The sequence below is a fragment of the Calypte anna genome, chromosome 3 (genome assembly GCF_003957555.1).
Source record: "Calypte anna isolate BGI_N300 chromosome 3, bCalAnn1_v1.p, whole genome shotgun sequence".
Taxonomy (NCBI): Eukaryota; Metazoa; Chordata; class Aves; order Apodiformes; family Trochilidae; genus Calypte; species Calypte anna.
Genome location: NC_044246.1, coordinates 88,796,681 through 88,810,293, shown reverse-complemented (window position 1 = coordinate 88,810,293; position 13,613 = coordinate 88,796,681). Strand labels below are relative to the sequence as shown.

Here is a 13,613-nt window from a genome sequence, read left to right as displayed (position 1 = left end):
CATTTTAAAAACATGAAAAAGACTTCCACTGGCCACACTCAGCAATTTAGCCTCATTGTCTGCTGCTACATGAACTATAAACATGAGCACATGCTCTCAAATGTTAAATGTGGAGTTAAAATTTCACCTTCTCCTGGTTTAGAATAAAATTAATCAAGGACTCTTAGTTAGGAATGTTCCTTCCTGAAAGTTTTTTCTTAACTATTATTTTAGTGCAGTCTATTAATTGAGCTACTTTTTACAGAATGTCTTTAAATTTGTTTGAGATGTATTTTATTAACCTTGGCTCTTAAATGAACTCATTATTCTGGAACATATAATTCGACTTTTGACCACCTAATAGATTATCTGTCCTTTCTCTTAGCTGCCTCAAGGATTTAGCTGGAAATTTGGCCTTAAAGATTCTGCCCTTGGAGGTCTTTTGTAGACCTCCCTTTTAGCTAACCTTTCTCTTATTTGCTTGCTAGTGGTTGGTTTTCTTGTTTGTTTTGTTATCAAAATGCCCTTCATGTGTCTCACTGAAAAACCTTGTTCATAAAACCCCCAAGGATGCTAGAATAATACACAAAAGGTGGGATGGAAGCCCAAATTTGGGTGGTGCCACAAAAGTTCTACTGTTATTTCATGTTGTTATTAATGTTCTGGAAAGTAGATTAAACAAAAGTTTAATCACATACAGAGTTTATGCTAACTTGGCAGCAAATATCAAGGAGAGAAATGTCATACAAACAGATTTAAAAGGATTAAATATTTTAAAGGAACATGTTTTCAAAGTGAGATAGGTCCCAAGAAACGTAAATGAGAGCAAGTATATTACAAAAAGAATAAACCTGAGCTATCCAGAAAGTGTACCAGGATAAAGACCAAAATATAGAAGTTGTTGCTGAATATAATTTTCCAATGTAATACAGGCTAAAGAGAAAGTGGATAGGTCTTACAGTGCCCATGAAGACCCATGCTTCCACTATACAGAAAGACTTGAGGAGCTAAAAGGTGTAAGATTAAAGAAATAAAATATAGCTACAAACATCGCTCAGTATAACTACATGATAATGGTGTTCATTTCTGGTTTTAAACATAATATATTTACATCTACACCACACTCGACTACACACCTTATAATGTTTTAAACCTGGTAGTGTAATAGATGATTTTATAGGGTTGTCAACAATTTTTGTACCTAGGTAAGATCTGAAATATTGTATTCAGTTGAACTAATCAACACAAGATAAGCTGAGATGCAGAAAAAATGTGTCTATGATTATTATAGAGCATCAATTTTTCAAACACTTCAAGCACCTTTTTCTGAAGGTTTTTTACTGAATATACGTAAAAAGCATAGTTTTCTCCTGTTTCTTATTGATGATACGATTTTTTGAGGTGATACACAGCTATCTGAATATACACTATCCATCTGCATCTCTGGAGGCTTTAAGAAAGTTGCAAATTCCTATTTTCCTTTGTCACTTATAGCAGATTTATGTATTGGGTAATGAAAATGAATAATGCATTACTGTTCTCTTTGAGAGACTTATTAAACTATCCATGAAGAGAAGAGCTTCAATCCCTTTTATGTTTTATTCTGAATGAGTAAACAAGGAAAGAATAGACTTCAGTAGATGTAGAGACAGAGGAGACAAACAAGCTAAAGCAAATTAGCAAAGTTCTGGAAACCCTAGAGTAAGTTCAGGAGTTATGTGCCTTAATAAATGATCCCTGGAAGGATCATAAAAAGCAGAAGAAAGTGGTGAAGTGTGTAGGTTTTTTTGCATGCACCTGACTTTGAGGACAGATTTTCATGTGAACACATTGTGATTAGGAAACACTCCCACTGAGTCTCTGCAACTTTGCTGCTTTTTAAATATTCAGTCAGTGATGTATAGCATGGTTCTGGTTTGAATGTTTGACTAGTTGTCCCAGAAGGTAAAAGATTAAGGAGGTTATACTTTGCCTAAAAAACCCCATCACTTTTACAGAGATGAGTGAGAGCAATTTTTGGAGTTCATGAGTAGATGCAGCAAGCTTAAGTATTTTATAGGTCAAGTTTAAGGTAACATTTTTAAACATCTCTTAAAGTTGAGAACTTCATTTTTACATTAACATATATACTTCTTATTAAACAAAGCATATTTAAGTTAACCGTTTAAAATATAGCTATTCTCAATGGACAAGAATTCTCTCAAAATTCTTTCTTGTTCATATGGGCCAAATATATTAATTGTACAGTGACTTAAACTATAAATATTAAATAATTGGAACAAATTCATAAATATCCTCATGTACTGGGAAAAATTTGTTCCACTTTAAAAACAGCCAGAACTTAAATGGTGATATTATATTTCTCTTTGAAATATCAGGTAGACCATTTTCACAGTCTTTTGGCTTTTCCTGCAATTGCTGAATTCCAAAGGAAAAAAAAAAAGTATTTCCTGCATTAAAGAATCGGTAGCTATAGTATTTCTTGTGGCAATCAAGACTTAAGAAAAATTGTTGACTTAAACTTCTGTAGGTCACAGTCTGCCTGTATAACAATTATGATACATCAGTCACACAATCATAGAACCACAGAATGGCTAGGGTTGGAAGGGCCATTGAAGACCACCTAGATACAACTGCCTGCCATGGGCAGGGACACCTCCCATCAGACCAGGTTGCTCGAAGCCCCATCCAGTCTGGTCTTCAACACTTCCAGGGAGGGGGCAGCCACAACTTCACTGGGCAGCTTGTTCCAGCATCTCACCAACCTCAAGGCACTAACCCTTGCTTAGTGTTCTAGAGTTTATCTGTTTCAAATGAAATACTATGCCACCATGGTTTAATGGGTTATTTTCATTTTTGGACTGTGTGCTTCTCTATCCTTTTATCTCAATTAGTACAATGGAATGCTCAACATGGAGTGGAATCATTGTGTTTCCATGTAACTCAGCTTGGTATCTTCTTAGGTAGATCTTTGTAAGGATCCATGCCCTAGCTAAAACCATTTGCTTTTAACCCCAACTAGTGCTATGCAGCCATCCCTGTTCTATAAGCCATGATAAACAGCAGGAAACATTTCTAGATGTCTGCTTAAGAGTATTAGAGATTGAATTACTTCAGCTGTTATTTTTGCTTTCTGTCACTTACCATCAAAAAGTCTTCTATAGAAAATTTAAGCCTCTGCAAAGCAGCAAGCTATTCCTTTTTTCTCCATCTAATGAAGATAAGTATTCTGAGCGAATTTCTCTACTAGTACCTAGCAAGTGACTTCTTTTATTCTATTATTTGAGTCCATGGTCATTGATATTTGGAATTTGTCTGCACTAACAATTTTTCTTTCAAAGGTGACAATGGTAATAACACATAAAGTACGATGAGCAAAGCTTAAAATGACAGCATGTGGTGCTGTGACATACACTGCTGTGTAATTCCAGTGACACTCCTGTGAAATAGGAACCTCTCATGATGCTATGAAAATTCCTTTACCTTTAGTATAGGGAATAGAGATGTGGAAAAAAATATTATTGTTATTTTTATCTATTTGAGTTTTCAAAGTCTTAAGTCTTCCACTGTACTTCAGCATGACAGAGACTGACCTACCAATAGGAAGTAGTTAATTAACTCCTTTTTTTGCTTTGCTTATGTCTGCAAAATTTTACTTTACATATTTAACTGTTTATAGCTCAACTTCAAAAAAAGTTTTCTTTATTTTACTATTCCAATTTTCTTTTCCATCCTGCCGAAGAAGAGTGAGCCACCACTGTGTGATTCTTCCTTACCCACTGAGGTTCAGCTATCACTACACTGTATTCTGCAGAACTACAGAATTTTAAAATGTGGCTTTGATCAGGTAGTAAGGTTTAAATTAGGTCATGTCGTTGGTTTTGTTACTTATTATAAATGTTGTCTTAACTAGCTTGTGAAAGACATAGGAACTTCTCTATCCCATATCTTCTTTCCTGTGACATTAGGTATTATGGCACCAGAGACTACAGAAGACTGTTTCAAACCACCTACATAGTTCAATAGTACAAGCTTCATTCAAATCTGTTTATATTAATTTCTCCACATACCTGTAGAAATTACCATCCTTATCTCAACTCAGTAAAACAGAGAGAAAGGAAAAAACCTAAATTATGGAGAAATATCTGAATTATCTTAATGAGTCTTATAAAAAGAAAGTTTGAAAATGAGGAAAAAGTATGTAATTGCAGTATTTTAAATTCTGGTTGGTGAATTTACTTGGGGAGCAGTCCAACTTAGAAGCAGTAAGATTATTTCAACTAAAGGACTTTTATACCAACTAAATGAAGTGTCTGACATGCCAAATCAATTCCTGCCAATATGATTTCTCTGTGCACAAGGAAAGATAGTAATTAATTAGAGCAGGCTTCTTCAAGGACAATTAGTCCAACGTGCGAAACCTGAGAAATCGCTGACTGGATTGTTTGATTTCAATGTCATAAGCTTTGTTACTTACATGCACTGCTGTAGATATAAAGGTTTTTATCCACTTTCAGAGAAGAGAAAAAGGGAGAGGAAAGGAAAGTAAGGAACTAACTGCAAAAGAAAATTGAAAGCAAAGAAGCTATGGCATCTCTTCAGCAGAAACAACTATATCTTATAACCTTTTATTCTCTCCTTTGAAAGTTTAAACCAAACACATGGATATTTTTCTGAGTCCACTACCCGAATTTTATTTCACACATAAGCATAAATAAACAAAGTTCAAAAGTGTACATATACTAAGCTGCTCTACATTTTAATTAAAGAGAAAGAAACAAAAAGGAAATGCTTTTATTACTTTTGAAATCAAATTCCCACTTCTCACAGGTGAGACTCACATATTGTCCTAGTTTCTTTTCCCTAAGACTACAAATATGATTTAAATGTCAATACAAGGGCTGCAGATGTAGTGTTTATAATTTACTAACACAGTTAAGAAAAATTAGATGCTAAACTGGTGTAGTCTTTTTGGTTGCAGATGTTATTTAATTCAGAGTCAAGTAAGCATGCCAAAATTGTCACTGCACTGTCCCTCCCTCTCACTCTTCCCAGACACAAAATTAAACATTAAAAAGATATAAATGAAAAATGCTGTAGAGATTGAAGAAGTAACTTTTTTCTTTTTTTAACAGGAAGGAGAAAAAAATAAAAATAATTATCTATTGCAATATGAAGAACCTCTTGCAATGAGATCCTACAAACGAAAGAATCTTGACCTTATAATTACAAGTCTCTGAACACTGAAGTCAATTGCACTTGAGCTCAGTCATAACTGAGTGTTTAGTAAGATTAAATTGTATTAATTCCATACATTTATTGCTGTTTACTATGGCCCATCAGACTTGTGATAATGTCATAGCATAGAGACCTTACTACCATCTCAAGAGCATTGAGGAATCATAATTAAACATTACATTTATTAAAAAATACATCATTTCTGTTGTCATACCAAGAAAAATAGCCCAAGATTAGACTGAAAAAAGAAAATTTTATAGGTGATAAGGTGGAAAGAGAGGTTGACAGTTACTACTGTCTAGGGTTTTTTTTCAATGACAGAGGATTTAAAGTCCATTTCCTCTGTGTATTAATACCTTTTCCATGTCCCCCATGTATTAATATCATTTCTTTAGATTAATTTATTTTTTAATCTTTAGGTAATAAATGTTAAGTTTATATCTTTGAACTGGATATTTTAAAAATTCTGTTAACCTTTTTGTCACTTATCTTTAAATTGATATACATATGGTTAATATCTATTTCCTTAATTTTACCTAAAACTGGAGTGATTCATAGTCAATGCTTTCCTTTCATTGCTCTCTTTAGCCAAAGATTAGTGAGCGACTGCAGAATCTATTTTAAATGAGGTTCTATTTAAAGTGTGAGGATGGGGAAAAATTAGAAATTTTTTTCCTTGCCAGCTAAAACCCAATGTGGCTAATCTAAGCTATTTTTCTAGATTTCTTTTACAGTGAAAAAAAAAAAAAAAAGAGAAACACTCTTTTTCTATTTTTACTATAAGATTCACATGGAAGCTTCAAAACAACACTGTAGAGTATGATTTAGATATTGTACATTTCAGAGGAGATGGCAGAAAATTCATAGAGATATGATTACTCCTCCAAACACTTTTCTGTCCCTGATTTTTGAAAATACAGTATTCCTATACTTCAATATTTAAAAGGAAACGAAACTACAAACTTTTAAATGATTTCTCTGAGCCTTACCTGTGAAGTCATGAGGACACACACACTGAACCAAAGGTTGTTCTCTCAGTTGGCTTACATCAATGCAAGTTGCTCCATTAGAACAAATATTTGGGTAAATTAAACATGCATTTTCAGCAAACTGGCAAAATTCTCCTGTCCATCCTGGTGCACAGAGACACTAGATATAACATACATACAAACAAACAAAAAAACAACAACAAAGGCAAAACAAAATTAATATTTAATATGAAAGTTCGTTGAAATTTGTTTGAGTCTTGTGTTTTACTACTGAGTAAAAGGGTGGTAGAATGTACAGCTGCAACTGTGCTTCATTTCTGTATTTGCAGATTGTAAAAGTTAAGAGAGGCAGAACTCACTTATCTATGATGTATGATGAAAAATTGTGGAAAAAAGAGGACTCATTTGTAAGAGAAAATGGGAAAGATAATTACTGACTGTGAGGGATGGAGCTGCCTGCAGGAGAAGGAAATCTGAGTGTGAAAAATGGACTTAAAAGGCCTAGAGGTAAGGGAAAAACTAAGAAGTGACACTAAAACAGCCTGCAAGACTGACAGTAGCCAAGCAGTAATGACAAAACATAATATGGAGCTTCAGTATACATTCTATACATGACCTGTTAACTAAAATAAATTTTTAAAAATTCCTTCAGAGGAAAGGGGAAGATTTGAAGCTGTATAGTGGTGTAGGCTAGAGTTGCTCCTTTAAGTAAAAATAAATTTCTGGAGTAATGGAGATAAAATTGGTAGTCTTCACAATTTCTTTTGCTTTGGGAAAATGACAATGCAATCATAAGTCAACAGAAAAGACATTTAATAAAATAATAATAAAAAAGAACTAAAACAGGAGCAAACATGTAGCCTTACTATTCCATAATTATCACATAATTATTGTTAAACATGAGTATGACAGAAATATGTTGGCAGAGTCTTTTTACTTCAATCTCCTTCAAGGAACAAAACACATTAAAAAAGGTGAAAGACATGGGTTATAACCATCAACACACAAAAAAATAAATCACACCAAAAATATTTTGTTGGAATACAGGCTTATATAAACATTTCAAAAGATCCCTGTGAGATTTACAGATTACAAGTGCCCTCATCAGGATATAATTAATAGTAGTTGGCCTTGAGTCCTATTATAAGGGGAATAAAACCATATAGCAAACAGTCTCATAAAAGTATTTTAGATCACTAAATCTATGGGAGAGTATAGCCAGTCACAATGTATAAGCATTTTACATTAATATGTCTACAGTGTGACTGCCAAAAAGGCAAGATTGGGTGTAGGTGCATATCATGCAAGTAAAAAAAATTTGCCAAAGGATAAGATCAGCATAAGGCAGGGAACACAGGCAGCCATGTGGCAAGGAACATCAGCAGGTTTTTTATTCTTCTTTTTTAGGGGAGAAAGGGGATAAAACACCAAGAGGGAGGCTGGACAAAAAATAAGACAAACTCAGTAAAGGCATGAAGGAATTCACTGGACAAATTAACTCAACCATGGGAACTAGGAATCACCAAGGACCACAGCCACCAGCACTAACTACATAGCTGACATGTCAGTATATTTTGCATTCATAGATCCCAGAATAATTTATGTTGAAAGAGACTTTTCAAGGTCATATTTACCTAGTCCTTGCTCAGAGAAAGACAACTTTAAAACCCAAGCTCATTGCTCAGGTTCCTGTCTAATTGAGTTCTGAATATCTACAAGGATGGCTTTCTGGATAACTTGTTGCAGTGCTTAACCACACAGTGAACAATTTGTAATTAATACCTAAATTAAGTAATTAAAGTCAGCATTTACCTTGTTGCAATTTATGTCTGCTGTCTCTCACCCACTTGCTCTGCACTTCTGAGAAAAGTTTTGCTTTATTGTTTGTCATCACCCACTAGGGAGGTGAGGGAAAGACTTACATCTCCATTCTGCTTTGTTTTCAAGACTAAACAAGCTCAGTTCTTTCAGCCTTTCTTCATACACCACATGCTGCAATCTTTTCTCAACGCTGATAGCTCTCTGCTAGACTTGTTCCAGTTTTGTCAGTCTCTCTTTTTTGTACATTGAAGTCACAAACTTCACACAATACCCTAGGGGTGGCCTCGCATGTGCAAAGCAGAAAGGACTAATGACTTAATTTGATCTGCTGACTATATTTTTACTAATGCAATCCAGTATTAGATGAAGGTAGCCTTTACTACCTTCTGATCACATAATCCACTCCCTCATTTGCCTTAGAAGCCCTTTGGATATATATGTACCCCTTTCGCCTATGTAGTTCCAAGTTTGGCATTCTTCTACTATTGATAGCACTTCTTTCCTCCAAATTTTGCCTCTCAGCACAGTGACTTGGGAAAGTTGAAAGCAGTGAAAAACAGTGCCTATAAAAAGGATGTTTATAGGATAGCTCTCCCTTTATGATTGCTTTTAATAAAGATAGTGTTTATTTGGAAACTCTTACTGATTGGAGTCAACCTCTTATCTTCTCAGTCACTAAACTTTAATATTTAAATATTAAAAGTGTTTAACTAGCATTTTCTTTCTTTAACTCTATTATTAAGTTAATTTTGAAAAGAAATATTTTTCAAATAGGTTCACTTAAGTTTAACCCTCTTCCTGGTGAATCCACATTCTGTTTTCAGATTAAGGAAAAACACCAGAGAATGAGTTGTTGTGAAGACTACTTTTACTTTTCATCTCATAAAGTGGCTTTATCGTACCCACGGTGAAACATATTACTTGCAAGACAACATTCAGCAACTAAATCACTGTGCCCAGACTATACCTGAATTGGTTTGAGGATAATTAAAAGACAAGTCTCAGGGATGCTTAAGCCAGCACTTCCCACTAATCTTAAGTAATTTTTTTTTTAAATGGATCGAAATACCCCCAACAGCATATTGGTTCTTTCACTGAAAAGTGGTATAATGAACTTTTTTTTTTCTTTTCAGTTTTCAATTGCCTGGTAGGATGACTTGTAAAAGGAATATGTTCATGAGTATAGGGTAGTCTGCTACTTTTAGAATACTTGGAGAAAACCCCATCTCATCCCAAAATGTAGAGATAAAACTGGGTATGAATGTTTCACATTTTGTTTTGTCTTACTATTCTCTTATGTGGGGGTTGGACTAGATGATCTTTTGAGGTCTCTTCCAACCCCTAGGATTCTATGATTCTATGATTCTTTACCCTCAGATTTACTTCCTCAGTTTTTCCAAGAGGTATGCTCAACATTAGGAAATACAGTGACTGGTTTATGAAAGAAGATTTGAAGGACTCAGAACATTCTATTGGGCTAAATGACAAAAAAAGTAGTATTATTTTAGGTCTGTTGATGAAGCTATGAAAATTTTTAAATAAAGACAACAAAATCTTTATCTTAATCTTACAATTTTTTGGTATGCAAATTGCATGCCTAAGAGTAGATGTTACTCAGACTGGGAAGAGTGGGAACATAAGAACTGCTAAAATCATAAGGAAAGTTAGGTCATAGATAACATGTTGCTACGTGTCATTTCACATAGATAACGTGGATTGAGGGATTTATTTGGGGATATCTGCCTAATCAATTCCTGGTTAAACTTGGAACACATCTCTTTTTATGAAAGAGATGGTTATTGTCTTTTTCCTTCAAACTGCATACAAAGAATTAAATGAGGGTAATTCTGGAATGGCTAAGGACTTAAAATTTTACAGCTTTGATTCATTAGCCTGCAATACACTGGGGAATACAAACAATCTTTTAACATAAAAAGAGAAAATGAGTTGATCCTAGCTTACTATATTTGTGACTGCACAGGGTGAACATTTTTATTTTCAAGCATTACACTACTGTCTAGCAAATTATTCTAACAGAAAAGAAAAAAAGAAGAAAAAAAAAGAAGAAAAAGGGAATGAAAAAAAAGAAAAAAGGGAAAAAAAAGAAAAAAAAAAGGTAGAATTATTTACTGAAAATTTATTTAAGTCTACTTCCACACATATACAATGCTACTGTAACATATGTTGTTTTAAACTTCGAGAGCTGAATCATAGTGGTGGTACATTGCTTTGTCGTGAGAATATCCCATCTGACAAATTCTACACTGTTAGAATTTTGGAAACTCGAAGGGCAGAACTTTTCATAGCTCATTAGTGATGCTGGTGTGGGAGCATCTGATCTCTTCTCCCATTCACGGACTGCAAGGATTTGGTGAAAATGCTCTGGTTAGGTTTCTCCTTTAACAATATTATCTCAGAGTATATTGGAGATGGCAAAGTATGTGAGTGGAGGGATTCAGTTCCTCACATACTGCTTAATTTAATATGAGCAGCTATTAGCCTGTTGGTTCTTGATGGCTGCTCAAGTGGCTGATCTCTGTAACTCATCTGGTCCCAGATCTCATTTTCAAGGGGAACCACAAAGCAAGATCAGCTTTCTGCCAGGACAACTGAAGTATCGTGTTTACTGTGAGGACAGTAATTCACAGAATCACAGACTCAGCTGGGTTGGAATGGACTATTACTTACCATTCCTGCACCTCTTCAGCTGCTTTGACATACATAGTCCAGAATGGATAAATTTTCCATGTTTTGGAAGTGCATCTTATAAAGAGATCATTTTTTTCAGTGGGATTATCTTAGGCAACAGTCTAACTCTGCAGATTCTTCAAATTTCTTTTAGAAAGAGTACTCCAGTGAGAAGAATAATGTTCCCATTCCTCTCTCACCCTATCCAGACCTCAGATCTAGAATTTTTCTTTGAATTAACCTTATTTTATAATGTATAAACAAATATGTTCATTTATATACAGCAGTTGTAAAAAAAGGTAAGTGAGACTACTGTTCCACTGGAGTTTAACCTCTCACATCAACAGATGTTATGAGATATTAATCACCCTGAACTTGGGTCAGAACCTTTGCCACTGATTCCTATCCACCAATATCAGGAGACAGGGTACAGCATTTACAATTTGATGTGCTCATTCATGCAAAACCCTGATTTCTGGTAAAAATATTAAGGGTATGGGCAGAAAAATGGTATAGCTTAAGTAATTCATTTAAATGGAGATGATATTATTTCATTTTATAGGTAGACATATGGAGGAAAACAGAAATGAACTGTTATAGAGCATTGAGTATTCTGCCTTCCTTTGAAGCAAAATTCTGTCCACACACACCTCACTTAGGGAGGGGGAGGATGAACTTGAATGTGCAGCTGGAGTATCTGTGACTTCTGTTTTCATCAGACTTCATAAAATAATGAAAAGTTATTAATATTTAAGTATAACCTGGAGAGGAAAATTAAGGCTGTTCATTTTTTGAGTGTTTTGTAGTAGGTGAGAAAAGGACAGCTGTTGAATGCTGAAAAATAACCAGCTAGAAGTTGTAGCATCTGCACTAGACCCTTACTGTCCAATATTGGACACAGCTGCTGGAGGTACTACGAAAGTTATACAGCACATGAAAAAATGTGTGTGGCATTAATAAACAGGTTAAAGAAATTTATTATAAGTTTAGCACTTAAGAAATATACAGTGCTGAGTTGGCTGGCTGAACTTTTATGGAATCTTTACAGCCATCCGCCTTATCTCAAGGGGCCAGCTTCTTATTATTCAGGGAAGTCAAAAAAGAAATTTGGGGGATTTCTGTATCCTTGAAAAGTGGTTTAAACTTCATCACAGGCTTGATTTTAACTATTTTCTTAAAAAAAAAATTCAAAGTCAGGTCCTTGAACTTTTTATGAGATGTGGGAAATGAACTTATTTCACTGTTACAAAAGTTTTCAGTTCCATATTATTAAATTCATACTTTCCTATGCAAGGCATGGGGCTGAGCAAACAGCTTTCACATACAAGTGTAAATGTGTGAAGATGCAATGGTCTTATAAAATACTGTTTAGTTACAAAGTCATAAAATATGGGGACTGGTGGGGGCAAAACTCACCTCTTCTGCTTTTAACCATCATGATTTAGCTGGTATGAAGGGATCTGGTGTTCTATTTGTAAAGAAAATTTAACCTACACTCTTAATAAAAGTAAAGTAGTACATTGTTAAAATTCAGTCCTGGTTTGTTATTTAGGTTACTGATTATTCTTAGAACTCTTAGAGCCTAAGGTTTTTTTTCTTTTACCAAAAAGCAACCAATCTTTTAGAATCCTTGAGTCACAAGAGAGTAAGGGAAACTGAAATTATGAAAGACCCAATCACTACTTCCTTTTCATTATTCTCACGACCTCATGTTACATAAGCTTTTTTTGTTTGCTGGCTTAATTTGTTCCTAACTGTAGATATTGAAAACTGGAGATTTTTAACTCCCAGTGAGCATGCCTATTGTCATGATCCTCTGCTACTCTGGGATGCCAGTTTAATTCTTGGTGGATGAAGATCATTCAATCATCAGGGCATCTTATTTGGAAAATTAGCACTATTTTTAATATACGAAAAATAGTAAAAAAATTGTTGTTTTCATTATTTTATGAAACATAAACACATAAAATAATGAAAGAAAAACTTCCTGTTCCTTTCACTCCACTTGCTATCTGTTTTGAGGATAGTCGTTGCCATATGATTCACTGTTTCATTATTTGTATAAAGGTTCTGTGGTTTTGTGGAGGCTTTTTATGATTCCATTAAGATATAAAAAATGTTTGTGATCCAGAACCACCAGTTTCTACACTGGAAAAGGAAATTCATAAAATAGAGCATTCCAGATATAAACTTTATTTTAAATTTTGCACAACTGTCAAACAACTTTAAATATATTCAGCTGAAGTGTCAAGATGAAGAAGGAAATTCTGTCTGTCTAACTGACCCTTAAATGCATTCAACACAACTGCAATGTATTGAATTTTACAATTATTACATATTTTCATTAGGAAAAAGTTCTTCACTGATAGGATGGTCAGTCACCAAGCCTGTCAGAGTTCAAGGAGTTTCTGTAGGACATGCTCAGTCAAGTGATTTAGTTTTAGGTAGTTCTGTTAGGACTAGGGAGTTGAACTTGATGATCCTTATGGATCCCTTCCAGCTTGAGATATTCTATGATTCCATGACTCTATTATTCTAGTATTCCATGATTTTTTTGTGTTACCAATACTAGGTAAGTTTGGGGAACAGGTGATTACTCTTTGCATTTTGTATACTGTCTATATTTCCAATCCTCCTATAGTTTGCATTGAAATACCTATGCGCTCTACTGTTGCCTAACATAGTTTTAGCACAGAAAACTTAGTGCAGTTTTGACTTGATCATTGAGGATACAGGAAGTCAACACATGCACTGGCAAGGGAAATAGAAAAAGAATATTTAGGAATCGCATTTATATTTTAAAAAAAAGCATATTATGTGATTTAAAAATGTTGGTAAGTAATAGCATCATTTAATTGAAAAATTTAAAATTGTATATGTCATCTGTAAGTTGCTGTG

At 34.3% G+C, this 13,613-nt stretch overlaps 1 protein-coding gene across 1 annotated transcript in view; it reads right to left on the bottom strand.

The window, feature by feature from the left end:
* The window catches only part of EYS (eyes shut homolog), a 709,634-nt gene that overhangs the window by 640,065 nt on the left and 55,956 nt on the right, over positions 1–13,613 (bottom strand). The window contains exon 6 of the mRNA XM_030447573.1: positions 6,207–6,366. Coding sequence (XP_030303433.1) covers positions 6,207–6,366 — 160 coding nt within the window. The remainder of the gene's footprint in view (positions 1–6,206; positions 6,367–13,613) is intronic.